The sequence below is a fragment of the Triticum dicoccoides genome, chromosome 7A (genome assembly GCF_002162155.2).
Source record: "Triticum dicoccoides isolate Atlit2015 ecotype Zavitan chromosome 7A, WEW_v2.0, whole genome shotgun sequence".
In the NCBI taxonomy this organism is placed as follows: domain Eukaryota; kingdom Viridiplantae; phylum Streptophyta; class Magnoliopsida; order Poales; family Poaceae; genus Triticum; species Triticum dicoccoides.
In genome coordinates this window covers 34,201,797-34,214,186 of record NC_041392.1, presented here as the reverse complement: position 1 = coordinate 34,214,186, position 12,390 = coordinate 34,201,797, and the positions used below count along the sequence as shown (strand labels likewise).

Here is a 12,390-nt window from a genome sequence, read left to right as displayed (position 1 = left end):
GACAGAGGTCAGTAGAATGCATGCCGTCAAATTAGGTTATGAGACACTTACATGCACATAGGATGAGTTCCAGTTCTTACGGCATCCTCAAGGGTGACCCATAAATTTCCTAGCATCTGTCCGCAGATAGGGGGCCAGTCCGCGGACACGGGACTAAAGGGGTTTGGAGACACCAACCGGGAGTAAAGGGTTGGAGATACCAACCGGGACTAAAGGGTTTTTGAAAGTTTCTTTTCATTTTTTCCATTTGTTTTTTGTTTTTAGTTTCTGTTTTAAATTGCTTATATCTTTTAGGATATTTGATGTTTTTGAGTGATTCCTTTTGCATTACATTCAAAATTTTGTCTAGTTTCTGTTTATGCCATTAGTTTTTAAATTTGAATGGTTTAAATTTGAATTTGTTCAAATTTTCTTCAAACCCTAGATTGTGAATAACTTGATTTAAAAAATACTTTTTTATTTAATTATTTTTGCTCCCTAGTCAAATGTTAGATTGTTGCACGGTAAGATTTATTTGGTTATTTTTAAAATAATTTAAATTCAGATTTTAATTAAAACAACATTGTTTTGCTTATATAGTTGTTTTAGTCATTTAATTGTTGTTTTTAATTATTTTTAGTTAGTTCTTTATATAGATTTTAACATGTTGTAGTAACCTTAGTTGTGACTCTGGCTGGGACGGTGCTAGCAAATGTAGTTGACGGTAGGATTGGATGGACACCAACCCGGACTAAAGGGGTTTTGCAATTTTCAAACTCTACCCCCCCCCTATCGCCATTTCAGTTTTGAAAAAAACAAAAGAAAATGATAAAAAATTCAAAAGTTAAAAATCCTTCGAGATGTAGCTATGTTACAACATCTACTAGTTAGGAAAATTTAAAAACATAAATTTCGACATGTTTTGCAAAAAAGTGTTATGAAAAAGTAAAACTTTGCATACGATGTCGAAAAAACGTATAATATATCAAAATGTTCAGCACGAGAAGCCGATTCCGATTTCGATGCCCGTAGGCCGTTTTGCCAATTTTTAGAATCCTCAAATTCTGAAAGGAAAAAAGTTATACTCAAATTTAAGTCTTTTTGAATTTTTGGTTAAACTGTGGTCAAACTACTTATTCAATAAATATTAGTGTTACTAAATAATTTTTGTCTTTTAGAATAATAGTTTCAAACTCAAACGATAGAACGTGTGACTTCATGCTCAAGTTCAACTCCTAAATCAAATAACTGCAGTTGCTGCAACTGGACAGACATTGTATATAGTGATTCAGGGATTCACCATTTTATACCTGAGCTAGTACCAGATCAACAAATTATAACCATTTTATCAATGAATCCAGATCAGGCACTTGTGCTTATCCAAACATAGAAAGCTCATTAGTTCTCATCCGATTCACATCACCAAGAAGCAATTGATTCCAGCATATGAGAAATAATTTTAAAAATTAATGGTCATATTTGGATTCCTCACATTTTTCTAAAAATAATGGATATACTATTTTTTTAATTTTGATTTACAGATTTAAATATATTAATTATCCCATATTAAATGAATAAATGGAAAAAAATGAATAAAATAATAATATTATTTATTTTTTATTTAAATTCGATGTTATTATTACTTATTCTATTTTAGTTATTGTTTGGAATTAAAAAAATTAAATCATGTGACATCAAGACCTAAGGGCTAATAGGATTGATAGCTTACTATTGACAGGAAAACAACAAGTGCAGACTTGGAAACTAGGGGAAATATAACTCGGAAGTTAAGTGTGCTTAGGCTGGAGTAGTGAGAGGATGGGTGACCGGCCGGGAAGTTAAACGATTTGAAATTAGTGCTCCATGGAATGGGTGACCAGCCGGGAAGTGATGACGGGTGATTAGACATTAAATTGTCAAATAATTCAGAAATTTGAAAATCAGAATAAATTCTAAAAAAAACAATTTTTTCCCCAAAAAATTCCTTTATATCAACCGTGACTAAAGGTGAAGCCTTTAGTCTTGGTTGGTAACACAAACCAGGACTAAAGGTCCTCCAGCCCCGCTCCGAACAGCGGTCACGTGGAACTTCTCTAGTCCCGATTCGTAAGCCAACCGGGACTAAAAGTAAAATGGGCATTAGTCCCGATTGTTTTATCCCTGTTGCAGAACCGGGACTAAAGGCCCGTTTTTTACTAGTGTCTGTAGATACTCCGCTATTTTTAAGGATCGATTAGAAATGCCCTAAGGTTGAGTTTGTGATGTGTTTACCTCATATGATAGAAAATTCTCAGAAATACAATATTTTAGCAAGTTTGTTCCCGTTTTACCTTTTAAATGTTATGCCTCATCCCATCAGGTGGGCCCCACTATCTGCTCAATGGGGCAAAGTGTGACAAACTCTGTCTTTGAGAGTGAGAAGTGGGTATATGGGTACGTGTATTACCAGGTTCACTAGTAAATAGCACTAAAAAACACAACTACTACAGAATACGCTTTACAAAGTTATCAACGGTTTCTGGATAACACTCACAAGTACTCGGCTGAGGAGATACTAAAGGGAAAGATACCATTGATCAGTATTACCCGTGGACTCACTGCGTCGATCCCAAAACCAGCCATGTGTAGGATGCCACCACCTCAGGAAGAAACGGCATTATCGGTTGATGGTTCCTTATCAGCTGCGGATGGTGCGACGGCAGCGGGTATGATTTTACGGAGGTTTGAAGTGAGTGTTATCTTGCGGCATACCAATTCTTATTCCATTGCAATGATGCACTTGAGGTGAAAATCCACGCGCTAAGGCAAGGTACGGCTCTTGCAATTTAACATTGTTCAGTCTGACTCATCAATGGCTCTATCAAGACTTGTTAATGACTACCCAGACCGTTCTGCTTGCAGTCATTTAGCTTTGGAGATTAAAGTTCTTATGGTTTATATAATTGTTTCACAGAAATACATCGTGATCAAAATAGAGTGGTTGATTGTTCGGCAAGGTATAGCCGGTGTGGACGTACCACAACTGTATGGAGGAACGCTTGCCTCTTGATCGTAACCCTATAATTCTGAAATAAAACTCCTTTTTTTCGCAAAAAAGAAAGAGCACGCGCACTCCCCAACTTTGAAGAAATATGGGCATTTTTTTCTCAAAAAAAAAATAACATGGACACTATTCTTGTGAGCATCGCCTAGCTGCAGCTGCCTTGCCTGCTGGCTAGCACGTCCGTCGTTGCGAGCATCGACCAAAAGCGCAGGCTAGCCCGTGGACGCACTCGATCGGCCGCTACGTGGTCGTACGTTGGTTCTACAGACCAAAATGACCGACCACCGTACACAAGGAGGACAGCGGCGTTGGCATCTTGCGGGCGCGCGCGTACGGAGCCGGAAACGGGCCGCCTTTTCTATGCTTGTAGCTGTGGTGGTTCGGCCAATGACACGGGAGGGAGGCCGAGAAGCGCTTGCGTGCGTGCCACGCCCGGCCGTCCAGCGTGTGCGTGCGGGAGGAAGACACACCGGGCGCTCTCGTTTGGCGCCGAGCGAGCCCGCACGCGTACGCTCGCCAAAAGGGCGGCACACGCACACGTTGCCATGCACGTACGCCCGGGCCCTTTTACCACAAACGTCGTCGGTGTGCTCAGCAGCGCCGTGGATGCACACGCGCGCCCTCCCAACTTGCAACACAAAAGGAGAGAATGAGGGACACACAAGGAGCGCAGAGGCGACAACGGACAATTTGCAAGGTCGTTTTGCTGAAAAACCTTGGTGCAATCTACACCGAAGATTCCAATTATACGCAACTTAAAGTTGAATTAATGCTAAACTTGCTGCGATCCTCGCTGGCACTCCGTCCGGTCCTTCGTACTCCGCGTGTTAGATTTGTGTGAAGTTAATCTTTGCAAAGTTTGACCAAATTTGTACTAAAAAATATCGACATCTACGATACCAAATATATATACTGTGAAACTACGTTTCATAATGAATCTAACAATATTGATTTGGCATTGTGAATGTTGACTCTTTTTTCTATAAGTTTGGTCAAACTAAAGATAAATTGACTTCGGACAAAATTTATATGCAAACTAAAAAGGACCGGAGGGAGTATATTTGAAACTGTGATTTGTTCGACGCGTATATTTAGAATCATTCGATTTTTCAATAGTATATAGATGGAGGGCGATATCTTCCCCGCGGGCCTCGGCGAGGATCAACACGCGACATGTTCTGATGTACTGAAGTTGTGGTAATGCAACTAGAAAAATTATAGGTTTCTTTTAACCAATATACCCTGGACTCTGTGGGTAATGACCTACCTGAAAATTGTAATATGTCTAACTTGTCATTTGATGTAAAACTTGACACCTATGCCAGATATGTCAGTCAGTAACTCAGTATAGCTACATCTTGGCTATTCGTATGACTGAATAATGCTCAGATAGGTTGCTATGCATAAATTACAGCAACAAAGCATTTGGACTAGCGGTAAGGTTTGCGACCTATCATGTGGACGTCACAGGATCGACTCAAACATTTTTTGAACTACAGTATTTTGCGTTATTCAAGCTCTGTAAAAAATAATTGGTCATGGTGCGGTGTCATTGAGTCGAGGTTGCGACCACCTGATGGTTACTACGCTTGATGCCCACCAGAACAGTAGGCATTTGCTGTATAAATGGGTTACATGTAATATATTTCAATGTCAATTACTTTTTAATTCAAAATTCCTTTGAAAAATTGGGCCGATAAAAATCTGGAATTCTTGAGATTTTTTTGAAACCAAATTTTGTGGCCCATTTGGGGAAAACCATAATCGAAATAGAAAAACCTTGTTTTGTGGGTCCCATTTTTCGATGTGTACCACTTGTTCCTCACATGGTCCAAAAGTCAGCTATTCATTGCATATCTTGCTTAATTGTTTGATGATTTACCACCTTTATGTGTTCTGCTCTATACAGTAAGCATTGCAATCTTTCAGACGCGTTTGGTGCTCAGAACTGTGGTTTGAACATATTATTTCGTGACACCATGCACACTTTTGAATTCACTATTTCGTTACCTATACCTCATAGTTGATACTATTACACTCTTGAATCATCTAGCATATTATTTATTTTATTCATACACTCTAAAGCACTATATCAAGTTTCTTGGATATTTAAGAAACTATAGATAAATAACATAAAAATGAACACACTAATCATTGTATGTTGATTGTTGAGTACTGCCATAATTCTATTTTTCTTAGATTTATAGTTAATTTTATCTTAGCAAAATAGTATCTCAAGAAATACTTAAAAGTATAAAAAACAACAAAGTATAGTTATCGCTTCCGTCAAGATAAATGTATTTTCAATTATTAGTACTAGAATTGAATGATATATATGTATCTTAACATTACATGCACAGGTATGTCATTCGACAAGTTAGAATTATTTGAAATGTGCAAAACACATATATAAAAACTACGTTAATGCCGAGTAAAAAAGTTTAGTATAAGTAATATAGATCGATTCACACATGAGGTGTGATATAAACATTGATTATCCTTTTTTGGTCGGTTTTTATAAATTTTTATAATAAAAAACAATTTTTAACACTTCAAATTCTGCATTAAAACACAGAAATCGCTAGATTATAAAAACTAACAATTTAGACCTCGCTAGAACATAAAACTACCAATTTAGACCTCTCAATAAAATTGAATAGTAATGAAATTAACTTCATTGTCAAGATACGAAGCAAAATTAGTATAAATCCCAATGTTACAAGCAATGTAATTCATAATTAATTAAACAGACAATGTAGCTGCAACTTGTTAAGCTGCTTTATCATATCTTTTCTTAGCAATTCAACAATGATACTCTGTTGCGACAACGCCGTCCGCTGGTATATCTGACGATTTGTCAGTAGCGACATCTTGTACATTTTGAACGTAGTGTAGAAAATATCATATATGATGGAAGTAATTAATTATTAATCTTTTGCATCAAATTAATTATTTAATTAAACAAATGTCTTAATGAACCATAATAACAGCAATCGTTATGCAAGAATTACTTAGTTTTCTTTCTCCTATGATACGGCAATGTAATTATGTTAGAATCTTCCATCCAAACAGTGGCATTTTCATTCTTCGCAAGTTTCCCTGCATGCTTTCCACCCCCACGAGCCATGTTTATGCAAATGAATTTTTTCCGTCCTGTGGCAGGAGAGTACGGTATACATGACATACAATTAATGGTACTCTAAAACTAAAAGTGATTGATTAGTTACACCAATGTCTTAACTTTCTTCAGTTCTTCCTATTCTTACGAAACGGAGGGAGTGCACATGGACAAGAATTTTCCTCCTATGATATGGCAATGTCGTTGTGCTAGATGCTTCCCCGAAACAGTGACATTTTTTCCACCATGCTTTCCACCCCCACGAGCAAAGTTTGAACCGTTCGTCACTCCCGGGACGGCTAAGCCATTGAGCCAATAAATGCGAGTTAACCAAAAGCATGGAGCATACACATACATGACCCGTAACTGTAAGAGAGCCCTCCCCATGAAACTCGATTGAATGCCATCCGGGATGGAAATCAAATGACCCGTAGCTTTCATCGGTGTAATCAGTGATCACCGCCGACACGCGTTGGTGCCTCTCTTGTTGCTCGCGAGCTTGCTTGCCCAATGCAACCCCACACTCTATTTAACCTCACCACACACTCTGCCCAAACGCACACACAAAAAATACTACAAAGTGTTGTGGAAGGGAAGAAGAAGGTGAGGAGAGGAGAGGAGAACCGGCGGCCTCCCCTCCGATCCCACCGCGCTTAAATGCGGTTTGTTTTTCCGTAGGCGCGCTGCCCGTTTACTCTTACAAAAGCCTCGCTCGCCCGCCTCACTCCTCTGCTCCAGCCAGCCAGCTACTCCCGGTAGCGCACCCACCCCGCCTGCCAGTGCCAGTGCCCAGCGCTAGCGGCCGGCGCGCGCGCCCACGCACCGGGACGTGAGGGCGGCCGAGGAGGAGCGGCCGGGCGGCAATGCACATTGCAACGTGCGTGTGGCAGGAGAAGGCGGCGGCCATGGGCGCGGCAGCCGGGGGCAGGGCGGGCGAGTGCAGGGTGTCGCTCGTCGCGCTGCTGGCCGCGGCGGGGCGCGCGCTCAACTGCGTGGTGAGCTTTGTGGTGTTCTCCTTCCTCGACGTGCTGGACATGGTGCTCTGCCTGGTGTACAAGGTGGTGGACTACGCCGTGGAGGCCGAGTGGAAGCCCTGCTACTGCTCGGCCGCGGCGCGCGAGGACGGCGGCGGCGGGGCAGGCGGCGCCGCGGGGGCGAAGGGGGCGCTGTCTTTCGTGGGCCCGCGGGCGGCGGCGGGGACGAAGGTGGTGCGGCTGTCGTCGTCGTCGGCCAACAAGATGCAGCTGGAGGACGTGTCGGACACGCTCTACGTGCGCGCCTCGCTGCTCTCGGACGCCACCCGGAAGCCGGGCCCCATCGCGCCGGCGCTGACGGTGAGCCCGGCCATCGCGGAGCTCATCCGCGGCAAGATCGACCGCGCGCCGCGCCCGCCGCGGCAGGCGCCCTGCTGGTCCGACTGCGACTGCAAGATGTGCCACTCGTGGAGCACCGGCTCGCGCGCCTCCCACCTCTACGTGCACGTGCAGGCCCCGCCGCCCCCTCCCCCCTCCGGGGCCGCCGAGCAGGAGGCGGTGGTGTTCATCCACGGCTTCATCTCCTCCTCCGTGTTCTGGACGGAGACGGTGTTCCCGGCGTTCAGCTCGGCGGCGCGCGGGCGGTACCGGATGTTCGCCGTGGACCTGCTGGGGTTCGGGCGGAGCCCCAAGCCGGCGGACTCGCTCTACACGCTGCGCGAGCACCTGGAGATGATCGAGCGCTCCGTGCTCCAGCGCTACCGCCTCAAGACCTTCCACGTCGTCGCGCACTCCCTCGGCTCCGTCCTCGCCCTCGCGCTCGCCGTCAAGTACCCCGGCGCCGTCAAGTCCCTCACGCTGCTCGCCCCGGTACGTACATACGTACCCCAGCCACCATGCGTGTGTGCCGGTGGCAGTGCCTGTGCCGTGTCCACCACCAGCCTAGCTAGCTGTTGCTGCTGCTGCGCATACGGAGTGCATGAACTTTGCCATGCATTTACTCGCCGAACTCCGGCTCCCCGGCCCTGCCGACCACCTCCCATTAATGGGCTGCCATAACACTTGAGTGGCCTGTGATCACATAACAATTGAAGTCGCTCACTCGGCATGCGAATCACCTGGCCTGCGCTAACTAACTCTGTGCACTTTGTAGTAAAAGTCCATCAACCGTGTCCGTTTTTACACGAACAAAAGTGTATGGTAGTAATAGTTTATGTTTGTAAAATGGTATGGTGGTGGTGCAGCCGTATTTCCCGGTGCCGGCGGAGGAGGCGGGGGCGGCGACGCAGTACGTGATGCGGCGGGTGGCGCCGCGGCGGGTGTGGCCGCCGATCGCGTTCGGGGCGTCGATGGCGTGCTGGTACGAGCACGTGAGCCGGACCATCTGCCTCACCATCTGCAGGCACCACCGGGTCTGGAACAGGCTCTTCAGGATCTTCACCAGAAACAGGTATGCCAACCGCCTCACCTCCTCCTCCTCTCCTCCTGCATATATTATATTATTTTAACCTCACTGTACTATATAATATATTTATACAGCCCTCGTGTAGCATATTTTCTTCTCCTTCTTCTTTTTCCCGGCGGCACGACCAGTAGTCTATATATTTCCCAACCACCTGACCTGCCTGTCCTGGCCTGCATGTTCCTCGGCCGGTCCCGTGACAAGCGAGTCACGATAAGTAACTGCTGGATAGACGTACCCCACCCCACACACAAACGGTCACCGTGCGCACAGGGAACACACACACGGGCAGTACAGTAAACTACCAAGTTGAACACGATCCTGCAGTTATGAGTCTCCAGCTACTCCTCCTACCTAGTAAATTTTGAAATGAAATGAAAAACACATTTGCTTTGAAACGAAAACACTATGCTCTGGCCTCTGGCATTCAATTGGCGCGAGACCGGCGGATGAGCCACAGCTATCGACCCCATTCATGGCGCCACGAGTCCCCCTCCGATCCCACGCGCCCTTTTTTCTGCATTCGTACGCACACTACACCCTCTTCTGCTGCAGGAACGCCCAGAATTTGATTTTAAAAAACGAAGCAGACAGGCTATGCGTGGAGACGACGGCGACGGCGACGGCGACGCCCGTGGGCTCGTATGGCCCAAGGGGATCGCTGTCGCCGTCGCGCGCCATCTTCTCCTTCCCTTAAATGATCGCCCCCAAATGTTGTTCGGTAGCAACAGTGGGTGCATGCCGCAGCGTTTGTTCGTCCGGTATTCATTAGCGCCCGACATTCCAGCTAATCCGTGTGTCAAGTCGTCGTGCAGCTGGCTAAGCTAAGCTAATCGCCCTGCCCGATGATGATGACGATCACCGTGGGTTTCCTCCGCGCGCGGCGATGGGCACAGTGGCCGTGGTACGTGGTGGCCTGGTGGGTGGGTGGGATCGTAGTACGTACGTGTGGTCGTGTGGAGGATGGATGCGTGCATGCATTCTTGGCTCGGGCGCGGCAGTCGTGCACGTAGGTGAGCGCTCGCCCGCGCAGCCGGCGCCTAGATTGGCGGTGGCTCACCACCCGGCCATAAAAGGGAGCCAGACGGGCCCGCAGGCCATGACCCGCACTTATGCGCCACGAAACAAGACGAGCCGCGGAAAAAGTCTTCGGCCGGTACACTACCCACCACTGCTTAATCCTCATTTTTCTAGCTCCGTGGCACGTAGTAGTAGAATGTGACACTGTACTGTCCTCTCCCCTCTGTCCTCCTGTGTTTTCTGGTTGAGAAAAGTTCCTTCACTCCACGGAAAGAATATATGCTTCGTTTCCCTGTAAAAAAAAAGAAAAAGGGAGAAGAGTATGTGCGTCGTTACCCCAACGAGATTGTTAAATCTCAGTCGACCGAGAGTTAATCAAGTCTCAGTGGATGCTACATTCATGGATACCTAATCCTCCCGTCAAGAGAAGAAGCGGATACGCTAACTCTCCCCGTCGTCAAAAGAAAATCTGATATGCTAATTCGTTTTTGCTGTCTCGTCTCGGTCGCAACAGTATATAGTGCAGCGAAATATTTATGGTGGATTCGGTGCGTGGCCACGTACGTGCGTACGGGGCTGGGGTGCATGTCGTGCAGCTGTGCATGTGGGCGGGACGGGACGTGTCGTCTGGATGACGGTGAGTGCCCAGCTAGCTAGCTGCTGCTGCCTTCAATGGCTTCGGTTGTGGAGTCGTGCGGTCGACCGATCGGTCGGTCGATGGGCGGACCTAACATGACAGAACCGCATATGTTGGCACACGAAAGGCCTCCTCGTCCCTTCCCTTGTTTAGCCTAGCTAGTGGCTACATGGTGGACACTGCATGCATGCTTGCTTGCTGCTACGTATGCCCGTATTAATCAAGCGCTTGTACAATACAAGGTATTCATGACTTTGCACAGCTCACAACCACACGTTGCATGCTATATATCTTCATGTACCTCTCGTTGTTTTGCCGAAGAAACATGTACCTCTCGTTGTCTCATCATGCACTTCTGTATACTGTACGTTATAAAAGATGGTGCGTGAGTCCCAAAGTCTTGTACGTATGATCATACGTATAATTGGCCGGCAACTGGCTAGCTAGGACGAACTGGTCACATGGCCGGCCTCATGACCCACTGTGCTTGCTTGCAATTCACCAATAACTGCTGAACCAGGGCAAATAATGCATACCCCCTCCTGCTGATGCGTGCTATACCACTCCACTGTACTGAAGGTAACCTGAAAGCTAGGGCAGTGGAGGCCAGTGTAGGGGCAATGAATGAATGAGCGTCCCACCCATATGCATGCATGCATGGCATGAATGGCATGACTGAGATCTAGGGAGTTAAGTTTGGCTCCAAGTCGCAATTTTTATTACTGGATTGCGCAAGTACACACGCATGATAGGATACTCCGGGCTGCTCCTACATGCAATGCATGGTCCAGCAGAAGCAATGCAAGTGGAGTGAGTGAGTGCAGCACTAACGGGTTCCAGTTATGGTTGTATCACATGCTGCAGCCAGACGGCACCATGGCAGGCGATCGGTTGCGAGCACGGGGCAAAGCAAAGATTTTTCTTCTCGTTTTCCATTAGTGGCAGCGCTGTACCGTTGCTCGCCGGCACATGCACGGTGCATATACGGGTGTGAGTGGCAGAGAGGGCGAGTGAATGCCGGGCGCTAACTGAGTAACTGACGTGGATGGATGCTGCAGGATGCGGACGTTCCTGATCGAGGCGTTCATGTGCCACACCCACAACGCGGCGTGGCACACCCTGCACAACATCATGTGCCTCAGCGCCAGCAAGATGGGCGCCTACCTGGACGTGGTCGCCGGGCAGCTGAGCTGCAAGGTGGCCCTCTTCCACGGCCGCGACGACGAGCTGCTCCCCGTGGAGTGCACCCTCGCCGTCGGCGCCCGGGTGCCCCGCGCCCGCGTCACCGTCTACGACAACAAGGACCACATCACCATCGTCGTCGGCCAGGAGAAGCTCTTCGCCGCCGAGCTCGAGGCCATCTGGCGGAGCGCCGCCCAGGACTAGCTCCTTCATTCGCCAACTACCACATGTACAACCCTACTACTGCTACTACTACTTCAGCTACAGTGATCACCAGTCAGCAACAGTGCACAGGAGGAGGAAGAGAGGAGGAAATCAATGGCCCGTGAGAAAGATTGCAATAACGATTACCCTGAATGCAAGAGCAGATGCCAGGCCGAGTAGGAGGAGGATGGGACGTGGGAGAGCAACTCTGGCATATCCTTTCCAAGAACTATAAATACATACAGCTGTATCATTTCCATTTTCTCCTTCTTTTTTCTCCTTCTTCTCTTTTCTCCTTGGTAATTAATTAATTAATTAATGATAAAGTGTATGATTAATTGTTTGATTGGACCAGCTTGGCCAATGGTCGTCGTCGTCATCAACAGCCCCTCAATTGTAATATAATACTGTAGTATATATACTATGGACTGGAATGGACTCTTTCAAAGCGGAATTGATTAAGCTGCCGAAGTTGGTTTGATGATTTCATGTGATGGGACGGGTGCTTCGTGGTACTACTACACCTAGCGGAGCACATGAACATGGCCTGCGTTCTGTTGTGACAGGCACGGATTGCTCTGTCGGGGCCTGCTCGAATTTATTTCTGAATTGGGCGAGAGAGACCAACATCACAGTCCCATTGATCGCCACCGGCTTTGTCTGCCAGTGTCTGCCTCCCCGCAATGTGCTCTTTTTTTTTTGAAAATGTCCAGCAGCAATTGCTGGCTATTTCATTGATTCATAGCAGGGAGTGTGCTCTCTTTTTCAATC

The 12,390-nt window shown here is 46.7% G+C and overlaps 1 protein-coding gene across 1 annotated transcript; it reads left to right on the top strand.

Moving 5' to 3' along the window:
* Positions 1 to 6,712: 6,712 nt before the first annotated feature.
* On the top strand, positions 6,713 to 12,100 carry LOC119330135 (probable lysophospholipase BODYGUARD 1). The gene is made up of 3 exons (XM_037603252.1): positions 6,713 to 7,984; positions 8,359 to 8,564; positions 11,292 to 12,100. The coding sequence occupies exons 1-3, from the start codon at positions 7,004 to 7,006 to the stop codon at positions 11,617 to 11,619; spliced, it is 1,515 nt and encodes a 504-aa protein (XP_037459149.1). The 5' UTR covers positions 6,713 to 7,003; the 3' UTR covers positions 11,620 to 12,100.
* The last annotated feature ends 290 nt before the right edge of the window (positions 12,101 to 12,390 follow it).

What these genes read in the sequence shown, in the direction of transcription:
- LOC119330135 (XM_037603252.1), top strand. Translation starts at nt 7,004, where the DNA reads ATGCACATTGCAACGTGCGTGTGGCAGGAGAAGGCGGCGGCCATGGGC. An exon ending in CCCTCACGCTGCTCGCCCCG is followed by an intron (nt 7,985 to 8,358) that starts GTACGTACATAC and finishes GTGGTGGTGCAG; the next exon opens with CCGTATTTCCCGGTGCCGGC. An exon ending in AGGATCTTCACCAGAAACAG is followed by an intron (nt 8,565 to 11,291) that starts GTATGCCAACCG and finishes TGGATGCTGCAG; the next exon opens with GATGCGGACGTTCCTGATCG.